The sequence below is a fragment of the Vicugna pacos genome, chromosome 32 (genome assembly GCF_048564905.1).
Source record: "Vicugna pacos chromosome 32, VicPac4, whole genome shotgun sequence".
Taxonomy (NCBI): Eukaryota; Metazoa; Chordata; class Mammalia; order Artiodactyla; family Camelidae; genus Vicugna; species Vicugna pacos.
In genome coordinates, this window is record NC_133018.1 from 22,525,957 (window position 1) to 22,543,778 (window position 17,822).

The 17,822-nt window shown below is 48.0% G+C and overlaps 1 protein-coding gene and 1 long non-coding RNA gene across 3 annotated transcripts in view; one reads left to right on the forward strand and one right to left on the reverse strand.

The window, feature by feature from the left end:
- Positions 1–17,822, forward strand: part of TMEM132C (transmembrane protein 132C) — a 307,474-nt gene that overhangs the window by 183,950 nt on the left and 105,702 nt on the right. The window contains exon 3 of one of the 2 annotated variants that reach the window (XM_072953679.1): positions 13,639–13,782. The exons of the other annotated variant lie outside the window; for it this stretch is intronic. Coding sequence (XP_072809780.1) covers positions 13,639–13,782 — 144 coding nt within the window. The remainder of the gene's footprint in view (positions 1–13,638; positions 13,783–17,822) is intronic. 2 annotated transcript variants of the gene reach the window in all.
- Positions 6,446–14,320, reverse strand: LOC140691029 (uncharacterized). Its single transcript, XR_012066484.1, has 2 exons — positions 13,867–14,320; positions 6,446–6,748 (listed from the first exon to the last, which is right to left on the reverse strand). It is a non-coding gene; the product is annotated as an uncharacterized lncRNA (long non-coding RNA).

The following is a 17,822-nucleotide window of genomic DNA, read 5'->3' on the forward strand; positions in this document are numbered from 1 at the left end:
TCATTAGAATTCTGCAGGAAGGGGCCCACAGTCATGCTGGAGGTTGAAACGTCCTTCTGAAGCGGACTTCGGGGTGGATGAGTTTCTTTGCTTTCATTTTCTTTCTTTTTTTTTTTTTTTCCCTTTCAGAAAGGGCACTTGTGCAATCAACAAAATTCTCTATAAGGCACATGTTGGATCTCTAAAAATACATGGGCTTAAATTGTAAATGCCCACTCACCCGGGCAAGAAATGCTGTTTGTCACAACTTCTAGCAAAAGCTGTCGTATTCCTCTTTGCCTGCAGTGCCCTGTGAACCTTGAGGAGTGGAACCAAAGACCCCCGGCCCTTCTATCTGTTCACTGTGGCAATTGTTACAGCTTGATCTAGAAGGAGCCCCCAAGGATAATCAGTGAGACAGACACTTTGGGAAATTGATTCAACGCCCGGCAGCCATGCTCCCTTCTTCACTGCCAGACGAAGCCTGGTGGTGTCTGGTTTGCAGGAAGAAGTACCCTGATCTCAGGAAGACAGACCCTGTAAATCTTGAACTCCCAATTTATCCCTTCCCATCCCCTCCTCACCCCCTGGTAACTTTAAGTTGGTTTTCTGTGTCTGTGAGTCTGTTTCTGTTTTGTAAATAAGTTCATTTGTCTTTTTTTTTTTAGATTCCACATATGAGTGCTATCATATGGTGTTTTTCTATTTCTTTCTGGCTTACTTCACTTAGAATGACAATCTCCAGGTCCATCCATGTTGCTGCAAATGGCATTATTTTATTCTTTTTTATGGCTGAGTAAGTATTCCATTGTATAAATACACCACAATTTCTTTATCCATTCGTGTCGATGGACATTTAGGCTGTTTCCATGTCTTGGCTCTTGTGAATAGCGCTGCTATGAACATTGGGGTGCACATATCTTTTTGAATTAAGTTCCCCTCTGGATATATGCCCAGGAGTGGGATCAAATATACGTATGTTCACGTGTGACTGAAGCATTATGCTGTACACCAGAAATTGACATAACATTGTAAATTGACTATACTTCAATAAAATATGTATATATACAAAAAAGAAAGTTATGAAAAACTGCAAAAAAAAGAGGCTTCTACTGTCTTCATACCAGGAACACCACATAAATACGGCCCTTGCCTTTTAAGAGTTCACAATCCAAGGTGGCAGGTTTACTTGGAACAACCTCCATAAGCTTCTCCACTGAGAGCAGAGAATAGACACCCAGCTAAAGTGCTGAGCGTCACAGAATGAGGGCCCTGCAGGTGTGGCTCTGGGTGTTTGTATTTTGGGAACCAAGTTCAATGCCAGTCCTAGGGCAGTCACTCAGAAAGTCGGTATTTGTTGAATATTGCTCCATAAGTATTTCTGAGCGCCCGTCATGTACCAGGCACCATTCTAGACCCTGGAAACACTGTAGTGAACAAAGGGCCAACGTCTTGGCTCCGATGACATTTACATTGGTGGGGAAGATGCATTAACAAATAATAAACAGTTACGTGGGTTGGGTGATGACCAAGGCTGTGGAGGGAAATAAAGTGCGGTAAAGAGACAGAGAAGATAGGGCAGGTCTCATTTTATGCAAGCCTTTCTCAGGTGGGATTTGAGTGAAGAGGGCGTGAGGATGCCACCCATGTAGGTATTGAGGGAAGGGCACGCAGGAGGAGGGAACAGTAAGAACGGAGCTCAGAGGCAGGAACACCAGGAGCTTGACTTGGCTGGATGGTGCGTGAGGTTTGCACAATGATGTCAGAGGCTTAGCTGGGAGGGAGAACTGGGGAAGCGGGCCGTGTGGGGCCCTGAATGAATAACCAAGAGTGGAGAGCATGCAGAAAGCGGATTTGAACCCAGGACTTGAGCCCAGGTAGCAGACTCCAGGGCACATGCTTTTAATGCCCTCCCTGCACTGCCTGATTCCTGGAAAGCCCATGCATTTTTCTGAAGTGTCTCTTGATCACCCTCCGGACGATCCCTGTTGCAGCTAAGAAAGGCACTTGGGGACGTTTGCGTGAGAACTGGAAAGCAGCAGCGGGCGGTCCCTGTGCCCCGGGTCGCACCTCCTCATTGGAACCGAAGAAGGATGAATTCTGGGGGCATCGGGGGGTGGAGGGGGCGCCAAGGCTGCAGCTGCCGTGTGGTGCTCCGCCGCCCTGGGGCTCGGTGGGGCTACCTCCTTCTCAGCTGGTTATTAGAGACGAGTGTTCACTCCCCTGCAGGAGAAAACAGTGCTATTGAGAGACGCGGGGCACGTTCAGGGGCGAGTTAGTAGGTCAGCCTCATCAAAAATTCATGGGCCAGCTGCACAGAAGCCGTCTTCCTCCCACTGACGTTCCTTCGTGACTGGCCACTGACTCTCTCAAGGAGACCACAGACACCGGCAAGAAGTTACTTAAGGAGCCATTACGGATTTGATGGATGGGCTCTCTGGCCCCTTCTGGTTTTTATTATTAATACATTCTTTTGCACCAGTGGTTTTCTTGACTAAAGAATAGTCTGATTCTGATTGCGTATGAGTTAGGAGTAGGGGTGTGCGTGTGCGTGTGTTACCCCTGGACGACTTTCCCGGCCATAGGAAACGTGCGACCAAAGAGGACATGATTTCCAAGCCAACACTCCGGGATGGACCACCAACCCCTTTCCTGGGGCACAGGCTGGCCGGTTGTTCTGACGCGGGTACCAGACCGCACAGATAAAGCATAACTCTGCCACTTAACTCCTGCGTGATCCTGAGCACATTTCTTTGCTGCTCTGTGTCTCTGTTTTCCCTCACCTGTTTGAAAAAGGGGCATTGTCTTGGAACCTTCCCAGTGAAATTGCAAGGAGATCTTTTATCGTTTTTTAAGACTCTAATTTTTTTTGAGCAGTTTTAGATTCACAACGAAATGGAGAGGAGGGTCCACGCACAGCCTTCCCCATTTCAGCAGCCTCCCCGTCAAATGATACGTTTGTTACAAGTCACGAACCTACATCACCCATCATCATCGCCCAAAGTACGGAGTCCGCTTTAGGGTTCATTCTTGCTGTTGCTGCACGTCTAAGGATTGGGACAAGTGTATCCATCATTTGTTTGTCATACAGAGTACTTCCACTGCCCTAGAAGTCTGTGTGCCACCTGTTCCCACCCCTCCACCCCTGGGAATGACTGATCTTCCTATTGTCTCCAGAGTTTTGCCTTTTCCAGAATGTCACAGAGTTGCAGGCATACAGTACGCAGCCTTTTCAGACTGGCTTCTTTCACTTAGCGCTATGCAGCTGTTTCTTCCATGTCCTTTCATGGCTTGATAACTCGTTTATTTTGTAGCACTGAATAATGTTCCTCTGTCTGGGCGTATCACCATTTATTTATCCATTCACTTAGCGAAGGACGTCTTGGTGGCTTCCAAGTTTGGGCAATTATGAATACAGCTGCTGTAAGTATCCATGTGCAGGGTTTTGTGTGGACATAAATTTTCATCTCCTTTGGGTAAATACCGAGGAGGGCAATGGCTGGACGGCATGGTAAGGAACCGTCAAACTGTCTTCCAAAGTAACTGCACCGTTCTGCATTCCCGCCAGCGGTGAATGAGAGTTCCTGTTGCTCCACCTCCGTGCCAGCATTTGACGATGTCGTTGTTCTGGCTGGGGGCCATTCGACAGGTGTGCGGTGGCGTCTTGTTGTTGCTTTAATTTGCATTTCTCTGACGACATGCTGAGGTGTTGTTGTTGTGTAAGGAATGCGTGGGAAGCACTTGACAGAGAGCTTGGGTGACACGGAGATTTCAATAGCACGTTAGTTGTTTGCTGTTCTAAGACATCCCCCAAAACACAGCAGAGCAGACCCCACGGCTGGTCCCTCCCTCCACAGAACCTGGTGAGTGGAGGCAGCAGGCATTCTGACTTTGATTTCTGTCGGTGAGCACACGGGCGCAGCCAGGTGCGTCCCGCCTTCGGAGCTCTGCGTCCTCGCTCGCCTGGTCCACAGCGTGAACTTCCCTCCTGGTGGTTTATTACCCCGTAATTAAATTAGCATCGTGCCAGCGCCCTCTCTGGAACAGGTAAGGTGAGATCCTAAAAGTCTCTCCTGTCTGCGTGTGTAGGCTCGCCGCAGAGAAACCTCAGAGCAAACAGGTGCACGTGGTGTTCGGGGACGCGCGTTAACGTTATTCCGGTCATTAGACCGTGGGGTCTTCCGCGTGCCAGCCTCACTCAGCGGAGCTGTGCAGTATTTCTCACTCCCTCAGCATTGAGAGCTGGGGCCAGACGCTCCTCTGCTGTGGGGGCTGTCCCGTCTGTGCGTTGTGGGACGGTCAGCACCCTCTCAGCCTCTGCCCGTTGGGTGTCAGCTGTACCATGTCCTCCTAGTGTGACAATCAGAAACATCACCAGATAGTGCCAGATGTCCCCTTGGGGGCAAGTCTCCCTGGCCGAGAACCGCCGCTTTGGAGCAGTGCTCAGAGCGATGTCTGGGCAGACGGTCTGTAGCGGGCTGGGGCTGGGGCTTCTCCTTGAATGCGCAGCGCGGATGATCGTTGCACACAGGGCTGGCTGGCCTGGCTGGAGGGACGGGTTCCTGGCCTCACAAAGAGTTGCACTAAAATGCTGAGGCTCTGCAGGGATTTAACTTCAAAGCTACAAGTTCACTATACACTTTGATCCTTTCCAGAACTATACATCTCAGAGCCATCCTAAACTGGAGTCCAACCGGCGTTTCTAACCGAGCCGTATATCATCTCGCCCTGCCCTGTAACGGTGCTGATTTAGTGCAGTGTGTTCATGCCAGAAATATTTATAAAGACGATGCTAATATAGGTTGACTCCAGCTGGACTCGGCACATGATACAAGGGGAAGACAGAGCCCCACCCGTGAAGCCTAAACCATTCCATCTGCATCGAACCACACTTCTACATCTAACAACCAATTTAAGGGAAAGGCAGTGGAACAAATTAGGTGGCAATGCAGAGACACCATCAGATAAATCCAGAACGTGCCTATTCTGTGGGACACAAGCCTGACATTTCAGAAGATATCAGTTGTGTGAATAAAAGAGGGGGCGGTACCTGGTAATATCATAAAAGAGACTTAAGAACACAGCAGCCAAGTGCTAGCTGGGGAGGGACCTCGTTTGGATTTTGATGGGAAAAAAAAAACCCAATTATCTAAAACAGCCTCTTTGAGGGGACTGGGGACATTTTTACATCAGGAAATTTTAAATTTTATTGGGTATGATAATGGTAAGGGGATTGTGTGCTTTCAGATTTTGGAGTGTTTATGAGTGAAGTGGAATGAAGCCTCGGTGTTGGAGGAGGCAGAGCGCATGCTTAGCATGCATTGAGTCCTGGGTTCAATCCCCAGTACCTCCTCTTAGAAGAACTGAATAAAGCTAATCACCTACCCCCCTAAAAACATTAAAAAAAAACCAAAATAACATAATGGTTCACCAGACTTTCTTTAGAGCTGCCCTTGGTGTGTTACCAAAATGCCAAGGAAGAGTTTTATGCTGGACATTAAGATACAGATTCCGTGGTGAACTCAAGGCAAGTGAACGCCTCCGAGGAACCGTGGGGAAACAGGATAAGGTTAGTCACTGAGGGATGGGTAGACGTGCTCTGTTGTTATGGAAACATCACCACGAACTTGGAGGAAGTGACCGAAGACTGGATGGGCCATAGATGGAAGACGTCTTAAGATACCCCTCAGGCTCCCAGCCGCCAACAGAAGGCATAGCCCAAGTTTAATGGAAAGTATTTATTATTAAAGGAACCTCCTATAGAACTGAAGGCAGGCCTGAGGCATGCAGACACCAGCTTTTTCACCTCTGGGGTTGAAGGGGTGGGGATGGGACCTATGTCACTGAGCCCGGGGAAAGCGGGAGCCGGGAGGTGGGGCTGCCCCAATCATGGTGCCGATTGGATGGCAAGAGGCGCCCCTCCCCTCTCCTCCTGCCCATCAGCCTGGTATTCGTGTCTCCCATTGGCCAAGCCCCACTGGACCAGAAGGGGAGAAGGTCCTGCTTAGGGGTCAGCCACCAAGGGCACAAAGTGGAGCAACAAAAGGGCAGAAAATAGATTGGGGGGCGGTGGGGTGGCGGTGAAAATGGGGAATCCTCATCAGGAGTGTCCGGACCAGAGGTGATTTGATGGGAACGGAGCGGGAACTGCCACACGTGATGCCGGGAACCTTTTCCGATGGGAATCACCTCGTGTAGCGCTGATCCAGTTGGCGCGCCGCGCATGGCGGGCTGGTAAAGGTTTCACAACTGGTCCTCCAAGGGGGAAAGACCCTGATTTGTAAAGACTAACTTCTTTGGTGTAAATATTCTCATCCTAATCAATTTCAAGCTTCCACTCTGACGTTGCGGAACACAGAGCTGAGAATTGGTGTCCAGTGAGCATTGCATTAAATAGAATTTCCTCCACCCAGATATGCAAACACAACCTCAAGACCACAGATCATTGTAAATCGTGGTAAAATAATTAGGGAGTCACAAGTTTCGTGTATTTATTATGTTTGTTTCCTAACGTAGGTTATTCCATCGTAGGTTGGCATAGCTTATGTTTGAGTAACTGCTGTGTTTCACAACCAGCTCGCGAGATTCCTGCCAGCTGGACAGCCAGCACACGCCTGGTCCGTGCTGGCCAGCCGGAAGCTTCGAAGGAGACCTGGTAGGCGTGGGCGATGGAATCAGGAGTTTCTAGGAACAAACCTCCGAAAGCAGCCCATTGGTGTTTATTTTATGAATGAACGATTCTTGTGCCAAACTTTGAGACCAAAAGAACCTGGGGGAAAAAAAAACAAAAGAAAGAACGGAGCTTGAAGCAGAGCAATGCTCAAGAAACCCCAGTGTTCTCCGAGCTCTGGACTCGGCTTCAAACATTTGATGCGTTGCTGATAAAGGAGTTTTCCTTGACACCCAGGATCACAGGCAACTTTGAGGCAGCGAAAGGTAACGGCCAAAAGGGGACAGGGTCTGATAAGCCAAACAGAGGGTGAAGCAGGACCCTCGGTTGGAACAGCGTTTGACAGTTGTCGTTTTCACAGCAGAGCCCAGAGCTGAGGAGCGTCGTCCAGACGCACTGGCCGTGCCTGCCGCTCCCGGTCCGTTAGGGAGCGAGGGATTCTCTACGCAGGGGAACCAGCTGGGTTTCAGGGGCCACACACACCTTTTTTTTTTTTTTTATAATCGCATTGGTGACAAACGGAGAAGTTGTCGCAGGCGCCCAAGCTCGCGCACACACACGGCTTCTCTGGGGGAAACTGCAGTGACGACCGCTGGACATCAGTTGCACCTTTGCATCGGGTCTGCGCCCCCTCGCTTCCTGGGGCCTCCCAGGGTCCTGGAATGGGAGGGGCCCGGGGTCCCCCGAAGCTCAGGGAGTCGCTGGTGGGATGCGGTGTTGGTGTTCACGGTGTTCCTGGTGGTGGTGGGGGGGCAGGGAGACAGAACCCTGCTCGCCACTGAATAAAACAGGGAATAGGTGTGTTCACCATTTTTACCGCACAGGGCACTTTAGGTTACTCTTCCCCCCCCCCCCATGCTTTGAAAGATTGTGTACTACAGCTGCATTTATGAAAGAAAGCTCTGTGTTTTTAAAAAAATTGTATGTATACTGGTGCTTCCCTGAGTGTGCTATACATGCCGGTAGCAAGAGATTCTATTTTATGAGATTCGTGAACAGACATTTTCTTTTTATTGGTACCATCGTGCATTTTTTTCTAATGTGCATTTGGAAAAAAAGTAGTTTGTTTTTTTATTTGCGGTCATCACAGCTAGTTTCCTTTTGAATGAGATTTGCTAAAGTAAAGAGAAAAGGGAGGTGGCTCATTTCAAGAAAAATAGTAAATAGAGGATACCGCAGAGAGTGCATGAATAGGTCAGCAATTTTGAGGGTGAGACTTGGGGAAACCCATGTGGATGTTACGCATGTATCTGACCTGCAGTGAGCATTCATCGGCTCCTGGTACCCAGGGGAGCCACGGAGACGTGAGGAGCATGAAGAGCACCGGGATCATTCAGTTACACGTGGACCCTGACCCCAGACAAAGGTTTATGTTCCGGCTCCTTCCTTGGAAAGCAGGCATCCTCAAGTTTATCCTCTAATGCACTGTGTCTTTTTTTGTGTGGGGTGGGGGCAGGAGGTAATCAGGTTGATTTATTCATTTATTTATTTTTTATTTAACGGAGGGGCTGGGGATTGAACCCAGGACCTCGTGCATGCTAAGCACACACTCTACCGCTGAGCTGGACCCTCCCTCCCAATCCCACTGTGTCTTAATCCTGACTCTCACTGCAAAACTTCTGGCCCGGGGACCCAAACTCCTGCCACGGCTAGTTCCTTGAACACCCCCTGGCCTCATCAAAGAAAACGCCTAGTTAACAAAATGCATCTTTCAAAGCCTGTGCTTTCCTCCCTGCTCCGTGGCTCCGCATCCCACCCCACTTGGAGTTGGAACCAGCCGCTGCTCCAGTCAACAGGCGTCCTCTGCTTTTCTTAAGCTCTTCAGCGGAAAGCACAATTTGTAGCTTCAATGAAACCTGGAGTCCTGAGCAAAGTCCCAATGCGGCAAAACCCAATTTCAAGCAAAGGCACATTTCATGAGGCAGTCGTGGTGGGCGGCAGAGGTGGGGGGCGTCCCTGCATTAGGACAAAGCGTGGGGCGGGGGCATGCTAACGTGCCTTCACCTTGGTCCCTCAAGCGTACCTCCCTCTCCTCTGTGGCCAAGGCGGCAAGACAGCAAAATCATTTAGCCAATGATTTTAAAGTGAGACTCGGAAGAAATTTCTAAAGAAAAAGTGCCTGCTGCCACTAATAATGATCTTGCTGCTCAGGTGAGGGTGGGGGTGGGGTGATGCTAATTTGGAGACCCTTGAAAGGTGGAGCTGTGGTTGATCACCGCCTCCCACCCCCTTGTTTCCCTGACAGCACGCACGTTTGCTCAGCTGTGTCTAGCCTGTTACTCACGAGGATTTATTTCCTCCACCTTGTGAGGTTAGCAGGGCTGGTGTGTGTGTGTATGTGTATGTGTGTGTGTGTGTGTGTGTGTGTGATTTCTTAAGCTATTACTTTCATGAGATATAACTGCATGAAATTTAGGGAGTCAAATAGTTCCGCAGAGCTGGTTGGTAAAAACCACATGTGACATCCTCAAAGGGACAGAACTGCAGTGATAGGGAACGGGTCGGAGTTTGTGCGGGCTGAGCGGTGGGAGGGCATGGCTTCTAAGGAGTAACTTTAGGGAGTGCCTTTATGGTGATGGAATGCTTCCGTATTCTGATTGTGGTGATGGTTACTCCAGTCTCCACATGTGATGTAATTTTATAGAACTACACCCCCACCCCCCAAAAAAAGTGCATGTGCAAACAGGTGAGATCTAAATAAGGTCTGAACCTGAGTGCATAGCATTGCAGCAGAGTTGCTACTGGCTCCAAGCTCATCCTGCTCGCCACACGACAGGCCGATAAATCGAGGGATGGGTTGTTGAGGCAAGGAATCGCAGCTCTATTCAGAAAACCAGCAGACCGAGAAGATGGGAAGATGGTGGACTAGTGTCCTATAGAGCCATCTCGCCTGAGTTAGAATTCAGGCTTCTTTTACACTAAAAGGGAGGGAGTAATGTCAAACACTTCCTGGGTCCGGTCAGCCTCCGGAGGGGTGTGTTAATTTCTCCCTTCCTGCAGTCATGCCCAGGGGGACCTGGTCAGGATGCTCCCTGTGAGCTCAACCTAGGCATTTTAGCTTACCGCTCATTCCCTGGGAGGCAGGTTCCCAGAGATGGACCATTGTGTAAAGTTTAAGCTTACAGGCAACACCCCTTTGGTGATTCACTTGTAGCGAAAGCAACAGAATACAGAGGTCAAAGTGAAAGAAACAGATCTAAGATGGAATCAGATTTGTTCTGCCGTGTTAGTGCCAGTGTCCATGTTTTGACAATGTACTGTACTGATGTAAGACAGTGTCACAGAGGGAAGCTGGTATAAGGACTCTCTATAATTTTTTTGTAACTTCTTGTTAATCTCAAACTATCAAACTCTTTCAAAATAAATGGTTACTTTTCAAAAATACCACCATATTCTGTTCCCTTCCACAGCCTTTCTCCCTGTACAGAGGCAAAACTCTGACTTTGTCTGATGTTTATGTCTGTATCCCTATGCAACACTGTAAGGCTGACACTTCTTCATTTATTTAGGCTACATCTGTAAATTTCCCTCTGTGAAGAGTAAAGATCTGTCTCTCCTCCTCCAGCCCTTTCTGTGTCTCCACCCCACCAATATAATAATCATATTTTGTCTAGATTAATAATCAATGTTTAAAATGTAACGTGTGTGTGCTAATCACAGTAAAAGCAAGTATCAAGTGGTGATGACTTTGGCTTTTCTGCATAATGATTTTTATCATCAGAATTAAAAACGATTTGGTGTTATTCTTTCTCTTCCTTGTCTGTGTGTTTAGCTCTTCCGTATTCCCAAACTCTTTGCTGATGATCTGAGACTCCTCTCAGAATATTTTCACATCAGATTTATTAGGAAATTTCCAGTTTCCTGAAGACATTGTTGCCAAATCTTCCCCACGCTGGCCCTCAGCTGCTACGCGGACCTCCCTTCCCCACCAGCCACCTCTTTACCATGACCCTTTCGTGCGTCTCCGCCATGCTTGGGACCTTTGTTTCTTGGGTCTCATGAGTTCTTTCTGCATTGACCCCCGTGTTGGATACAGTCCATCCTCAAGTGGTTTTCTGAGCAAGGGTGTAGGAAGTAAGTTTTTGGAGAACCTGCATATCTGGAAACGTTTTCTTCATCGTGAGGCTGGACTTCAAATATTTAGTTTGGAAATCGTTTCCCCTCGGATTTTAGAAGCTATTTTTCACTGGCTTCTGGTTCCCAGAGTGGCTGTTGTGAATCCTGCTTCGGTTCTGCTCCCTGACCCTCCCCTCAGTCTGGAGGATTGCAGAGCTCACCTCTGTGCCCGGGGTCCTGAGCTGAGTGAACCCTGTGTCTTAGTTGGGGGAGGACCCGTCCTCACTCACTGCTCATCACCCAGGGGGCCCTTCCAGTCCGGACACCTGCATCCTCTCCTTTGGGGAAATTTCTTCAATTACTTCATTAATGATTGCTCCTCTCCCTTTTGTGTGTTTTATATATTGTTCAGATGCTGGACCTCAAAGTAATCCTCTTAACTTATCTTTTCTCCTATCTTCCATTTCTTTGGGGTTTTTTTTCTCTCTACTTCCTAAGACAAATGTCCTCAAGTCTTGCCCATCAACCATTCCACTGACTTTCCATTTCTGCTATAATATTTTTAATTTCCAAAGGCTAATTTTTCCCTTCTGTGTTTTTAAAAATAACAGTCTGGGTTTTTTATATTTTGAATTGATGTATAGTTGACTTACAATGCTGCATTGATTTCTGGTGCACAGTATAGTGATTCGGCTATATATATATGTATTCTTTTTCCTATCCGTTTCCATTATAGGTCATTACAAAATATTGAATACAGTTCCCTGTGCCCTACAGTAGGACCTTGTCATTTATCTATTTTATGTATGTAGTAGTGTGTATCTGCAAATCCCAAACTCCCAATTTATCCCTGTCCAGCCCCTTCCCCCCTGGTAACCATAAGTTTGTTTTCTGTGTCTGAGTCTGTTTCTGTTTTGCTCTGTTCTGAATGAATAATTTCCTTGTGTCATTTTTTCTTTAGTTTCCACATATAAGTGATACCACATGGTATTTGTCTCTCTCTGTGTGACTTACTTCACTTAGTATGATGATCTCCAGGTCCATCCATGTTGCTGCAGATGGCATTGTTTTATTCTTTTTTATGGCTGAGTAATATTCTACTTTATGTCTCACATCATTTTTGTCCGCTCACCTGACAGCGGGCATTTAGGTTGCTCCCATGTCTTGGCTGCTGTAAACAGTGCTGAATAGCAATCTGCTTCTGTTTCATAACTGCAGTATCATCTCTGATCACTCTGTGAATGTGAATGATTGTGTATTTTTTTAAATTACGGTCTTGCCTGCATAGGCTCTTTTTTTTTTTTTTTCTTTTTTGCCTTTTTGGTCTCTATGACATGTGGAAACTTTTCTTTGTGTTCAAAAGATTCTTGTTGGCTCATGTGAAAAGATTCGGGACTAAAAATCCATCAGAAGCTCTGAGCCCACAGGTGGGACTTGCTGACTACAGACTTTGCTGAAAGCTGACTTGAGAGATGTCAGTGTCAGAATCGAGTCCTGTAGAATCCGGCCTTTTTCTTGGAGGGTGAAGGTCCAGCTCTGGGGACAAAAGCCCAGGAATCTCAATGTTCAGTGTGCGTGGTGTCACATACGGCTTCCATATTCAGCACAGTGACCCAAACCCCAGCTCACAGTCCCCCCTCCAGACAAGGAGCTCTGGCCGTCACCCTGCTGCAGGGAAAGGGAAGAACATTTGCGTCTGGCTGTTTCATAAACACACTTTTCACTCATCCTCCTTAGTGTGGACCTCACTGGCTGCCGCCTCCAGTGGTGCCCCCGGTTCCTGGGACGGGGGATTCCGTGGTATAAACTCTGCTGGCTCTTAGTCTTTCTCGCTGATGGTGCACGACTAAGTTTAGAAGTTCAGCTCACTGTTTTACCCATTTGTACCCCCACTTCCCAGTTCCCCAGATCACTGACGTTTGCCGCACCTCTCCACCGTCCCCACGATGTCCCCATCGGCCTGGGTCTATACCTTTAAAAATAGTCCCCTCAAGTCTCCTTTAAGTGGGATTTGGGAAGAAAGGATAAGTTGGTATTTATGTTCAATCCGTTTAGCAGTTTACTGTTGAGAAAACTGAGGTTCAGGGAGGCTGAGCCGTGGCCAAAAAACAGATCTAAAAGGAACGCTTTGCCTTTTTTTTTTTTTAAGTCCTTGGTTTAGTGCACTTGGCTGAGTTTTTTCCCAGAGGAGACTCGGGAAGTCACATTAAGCAGGTCGGAGACCTCCCTGGAGCAGCACAACAATGACTAACATTTATTAAGTGCTTGTTGTACACCCAACACTGTTCTGACCTCTTTGTACGTATTAATACAGTTCATCCTCACAGCCTGTGATTGGGGGTTACTGTTCCATATCCATTTACAGAGGAGGAAATGGGGCACAGAGAGGTTATAATTTGCCCAAAGTCACACAGCCACAGAGTGGAGAAACCAGTGTGCACCAGGGTTTCTGAACCTGGGCACTTCGGCCTGGATAAGACTGGATGTGGGGGCGGTTCTGTGCACCGGGGGGCTGTCTAGCTGCATCCCTGGCCTCTCCCCACCGGATGCCAGCACTCCGCCCACCCATGAGACAACCAGAAATGTGTCCGGCATCCCTACGTGGTCCCTGCAGGGCAGAGTCGGCCCTGGCGGAGAATGGCCGGCCTGGGCAGCCTGACTTTTCTCCTTCCCCACGGCTGCGCTGCTTCTTCGTTTGGGGACCACCCAGGGACCCCTTCCCTTCATCCTGGGACCTGAAGAGCAAGTTCCACGGTTCCTGGGTCTGTGGGTAGATCCCCTCCCACCCCCCGCGTGACCACCCTCCGGTGCACTCTGCGCCAGCGGCTATGAAAAGGGCAGGCAAACAACAGAGAAACCAGCGCGCACGTGCGCGCGCGGAAAGGCCGAGTCGCTAACCCCCTGGCTCTTTCTTGCCGCCTTCTTCCCCGCAGAGCCAAGGTCAAGAAGGGGGTGAACATCCTGAGCACGCGGACCAGCGAGCCCCGGCAGTGGGACGTCAGGCAGGAGCTGGGGAACGGCGGCAAGCAGGCCACCGCGGCCGTGGTGTGCCAGCGCCTGGCGCCCGCGCGCAACAGGTAAGCGGCGCCGCGTCCCGGTGCGCGGGCGTCCCGGGGCCCCGATGACCCAGCCCCCGCCCAAGCGCCCTGCCTTAGACCCACCGTAACTGCTGCTCGGCGGAGCTACCGCGCCTGGCCGGGAAGTTTGGCGGCTTAGCATCACCTGTCGTACCGTCTGGCATCTCCGGCGCGGAGGGCGGGGCCCCGAGCGAGCGGGAAGGTCGGTGGGTCGGGTGTGGGCGCAGAGGCCGGTTCGGACGGTCTGCTCTGCTTGGCGGAGGCGCACTCATCCTCCGCACCCGCACTCCCGTCCTGGGGCTGTGTCATCCCCGCCGCGGGCCCTGGGTCACCAGAGGCTGCTTTCTTTCAGCGTGTCCGTCCTTTGTACAAAGGGTGTGATACCGTGACGTATAGAAAGAAATATGTATGTGGTCTTCATCCCTGTTTCTGGCACAGAGCGCCCGAAACCCTTGGAATGTCCTGTGATGAGCGCATAAAGGTGATTTTTTTTTATGGTAAGAAGGTGACTGTTGGAAAGCCGCCTGGCTCACCTTAAGATGGGAGCTGGTTGCCAGGGGAACCCACCCTGTGATTGGAGCGTTGGAACTTTAAGTCCCACCCCCTGCCTTGGAGGAGAAAGAGACTTGAGACTGAGTCCTGCGCCCAATGGCCAAATGATTTCATCAGTCGTGCCTATGTAATGAAGCATGGACAAAAACCCAGAAGCGCGGGGTTGGCAGGGCTTCCGGTTGGTGATCACTTGGAGATTCCGGGAGAATGGCACCTGCAGGGGGCGTGGAAGCTCCGTGCCCTTTCCCCCTCCTTTGCCCTCTGCACCTCTCTTCCATCTGGCTGTTCCTGAGTTACATCTTTTCATAATGACCAGTAACCTGACAAGTGAAATGTTTCTCTGACTTCCGTCAGTGGTTCTAGCAAGTTAAGGCAACCCAGGGAGGGGAGGGTCATTGGAACCTCCCGTCTATAGCCAGTCAGTCAGAAGGCAGGTAACAGCCTAGACTTGCAAGTGGCATCTGAAAGGGAGGGCAGCCTTGGGGTGCTGAGCTCTTAACCTGTGGATCTGATGCTGACTCCAGGGTGATAGGCTCAGAACTGAGGCGAATTGCCAGACCCCCAGCTGGTGCCGGAGAATTGCTTGATGGTGTGGGAAAAAGACACACAGCAGAACTGGTGTCAGAACCCCAAAGAATGAGACTTAGTCTTCAGCGAGGAGGCATTTAAAGACAGGAGGCGGCTATCGGTGGCAATAATGCATAAGGATGCTGTATGGGATTCTGTGTAGATATCCCAGATTATCATTTACCATAATTGCTTTTTGTGTACAAAAGCAGTGCAGACTCATTTTAGAATATTTGTAAAAACAGTGATATGAGGACAAAACTTAAATAATATACCAATAGCCCTTCCACCTAAGAATAACCCACTGCTAACATGTTGATTCATCTGCTTCCCACGTTTTATACAGGTGTAACATCTGTGTATGGTAAATTACTTCTTTCACAAATTTGGCATCATTATATATATATATATATATATATATATATATATGCAGATATTTAAGATACTTTAACTTATATTGCTAATATCTTCTTCTAACATTAAATATTCCTCAAAAACATGTTAATATTCCACCACATAGATTTAACATTATTTAAATAGCCACATCCATATTTGTGGCTATTTAGGTTGTTTGTAAGTTTTATTCTTTTTTAAAAACGTTTTTATTAAAGTGTAGTTGATTAATAATGTTAGTTTCAGGTGTACAGCAAAAGCAATTCCATTATACATATATATACATATATATATATATATATTCTTTTTTCAGATTCTTTTCCATTGTATGTTATTACAAGAAACTGAATCCAGTTCCCTGTGCTATACAGTGGGTCCTTGTCATTTCCCTATCTTATGTATGGTAATGTGTGCCCAGGCTTTATTCTTACAGCTAATGCAGCAATAAACCATCTTCGACAGGAATCTGTGCCCATTTCTCTTTTTGCTTAAGGGAGCTTCTTAGAATAAAAAAAAAGCGTGATCGTTTTTCAGGGCTCTTGATCCATTCTGCCCGTGTATTTTCTCAAATGGATTAGCCCGAGGGAGAAATACTCAGTTCCATTATCGGACGTAGTTTTCTTAAGTGACCTCTTCCAGGCTGCCAAGAAGAACTCTGCAAGTGCTCCACTTCATTTAGAAGCATCCAGTTCTTTTATCTGTAAACCCCCCTCCTCAGTCCTTCCTTCCAAGCATAGCCAGCAAACACATCTGGGGTCCTGAACCGCTTACTGGATCAAACACCAGCCCTCACCATCATTAACCTAAGAAGCGTTGTTAGGACGCCTGGGCAGGGGTGGGGGGTGAGGATTAGGTGCCCAGATGTTTCAACTCGTGAAAAAATGGCCAGAAATGCATGTGTGGGACCCTTGTTTGAAGCAGGAGATCAGAATCAAATGCACATGAAGTCTAACTAACCCACGAGATTAGTGTTGATTATGCAGATGAAAGTGAATGGGTTAATTAACAGGCAGCAGATCTGTATGTGGAAATAGTTCTTTCTGTCGCAATCAGAGGGAGGCTCGAAGTGCAGTGGGCGAGGCTTGCTGTGCTCTGGCAGGGTCCTGAAGAGTCCCGGGAGCGATCCAGTTTGGTCTGCGTCTTCCAGGAACTCGATCCTTGGGGCTGTGTTTGTGTTTGCTGAGACACTAAACCCTTGCGTGGTTTTCCGCTGCCAGTCACGCTGGATGTCCCAGTAGAGGGAGCTGTGTTTCAGTTCCAGGGTTTCCTCCCTTTCGAATCCCAGAGTTTTAAATGCCATGAGTTAGAATCAGACTGGCCTCAAGCTGGGTGGTTGCGGGGTTGAGGCTGGCTAGTCCCTGCTGACTTCCCGGTCTCTTAATGCGACGTCTTAGAAGGCAAGTGTTGCCTTTGCAGAGGAGCTGATGCGTCAGGACTGGTGTCGGGGCTGTGCTGGAACCATTCAGTATCAGCTCCTGAGAGCCGATTGGGTTGTATGCATCTCTTGCCGACTCCTCATTTAGTGACCATCAGAATTTACACCACCGGTATTGGCAAACACCAGAAACCAGGCCTTTTTGCCATCGGAAAGGCTGTTCACCAGCACACCGCCGATGAAAATTCCCTGCTCACTCCCTTCCTCACCTAGACTTCCAGGAAGCATTGGTTGGGACATCCAGATGGCCAGCAGGCACATGAAAATATGCTCAACATTGATAATCATGCAAATCCAAACTACAAGGAAGTATCACTCCACACTGGTCAGAATGGCCATCATCAAATAGTCCATAATAATAAATGCTGGAGAGGGTGAGGAGAAAGGAACCCTCCTCCACCGTTAGTGGGAATGTAAGGTAGAGCAGCTACAAAGGAGAACAGTATGGAGGTTCCTTTAAAATCTGAAAATGGAGTTACCATATGATCCAGCGATCCCACTCCCGGGCATGTATACAGAGGAAACTCTAATTCAAAAAGACACATGAACCCCAGTGTTTATAGCAGCACTATTTACAACAGCCCAGACATGGAAACAGCCTAAATGTCCATTGACAGATGACTGGATTAAGAAGATGTGATATGTTTATGTTGTGGAATACTACTCAGCCATAAAAAAGAATGAAATAATGCCATTTACAGCTACATGGATGGACCTAGAGATCATCATACTAAGTAAAGTAAGTCAGAGAAAGATAAATATCATATGGTATCACTTATATGTGAAATCTTTAAAAAATGATACAAAGGATCTTATTTACAAAACAGAAGCAGACTCAGACATAGAAAAGAAACTTACAGTTACCCAAGGAGAAAAGTGGGGGGAAGGATAGATTGGAAGTTTGGGATCAGCAGATATACACTACTATACATAAAAGAGTTAAACAAGGACCTATTATATAGTGCAGGAAACTATATTCAATATCTTGTAATAACCTATAGTGGAAAAGAATCTGAAAAAGAGTATGTGTGTGTGTGTGTGTGTGTGTATAAAACTGAATCACTTTGCTGTACATCTGAAACATTTTAAGTCA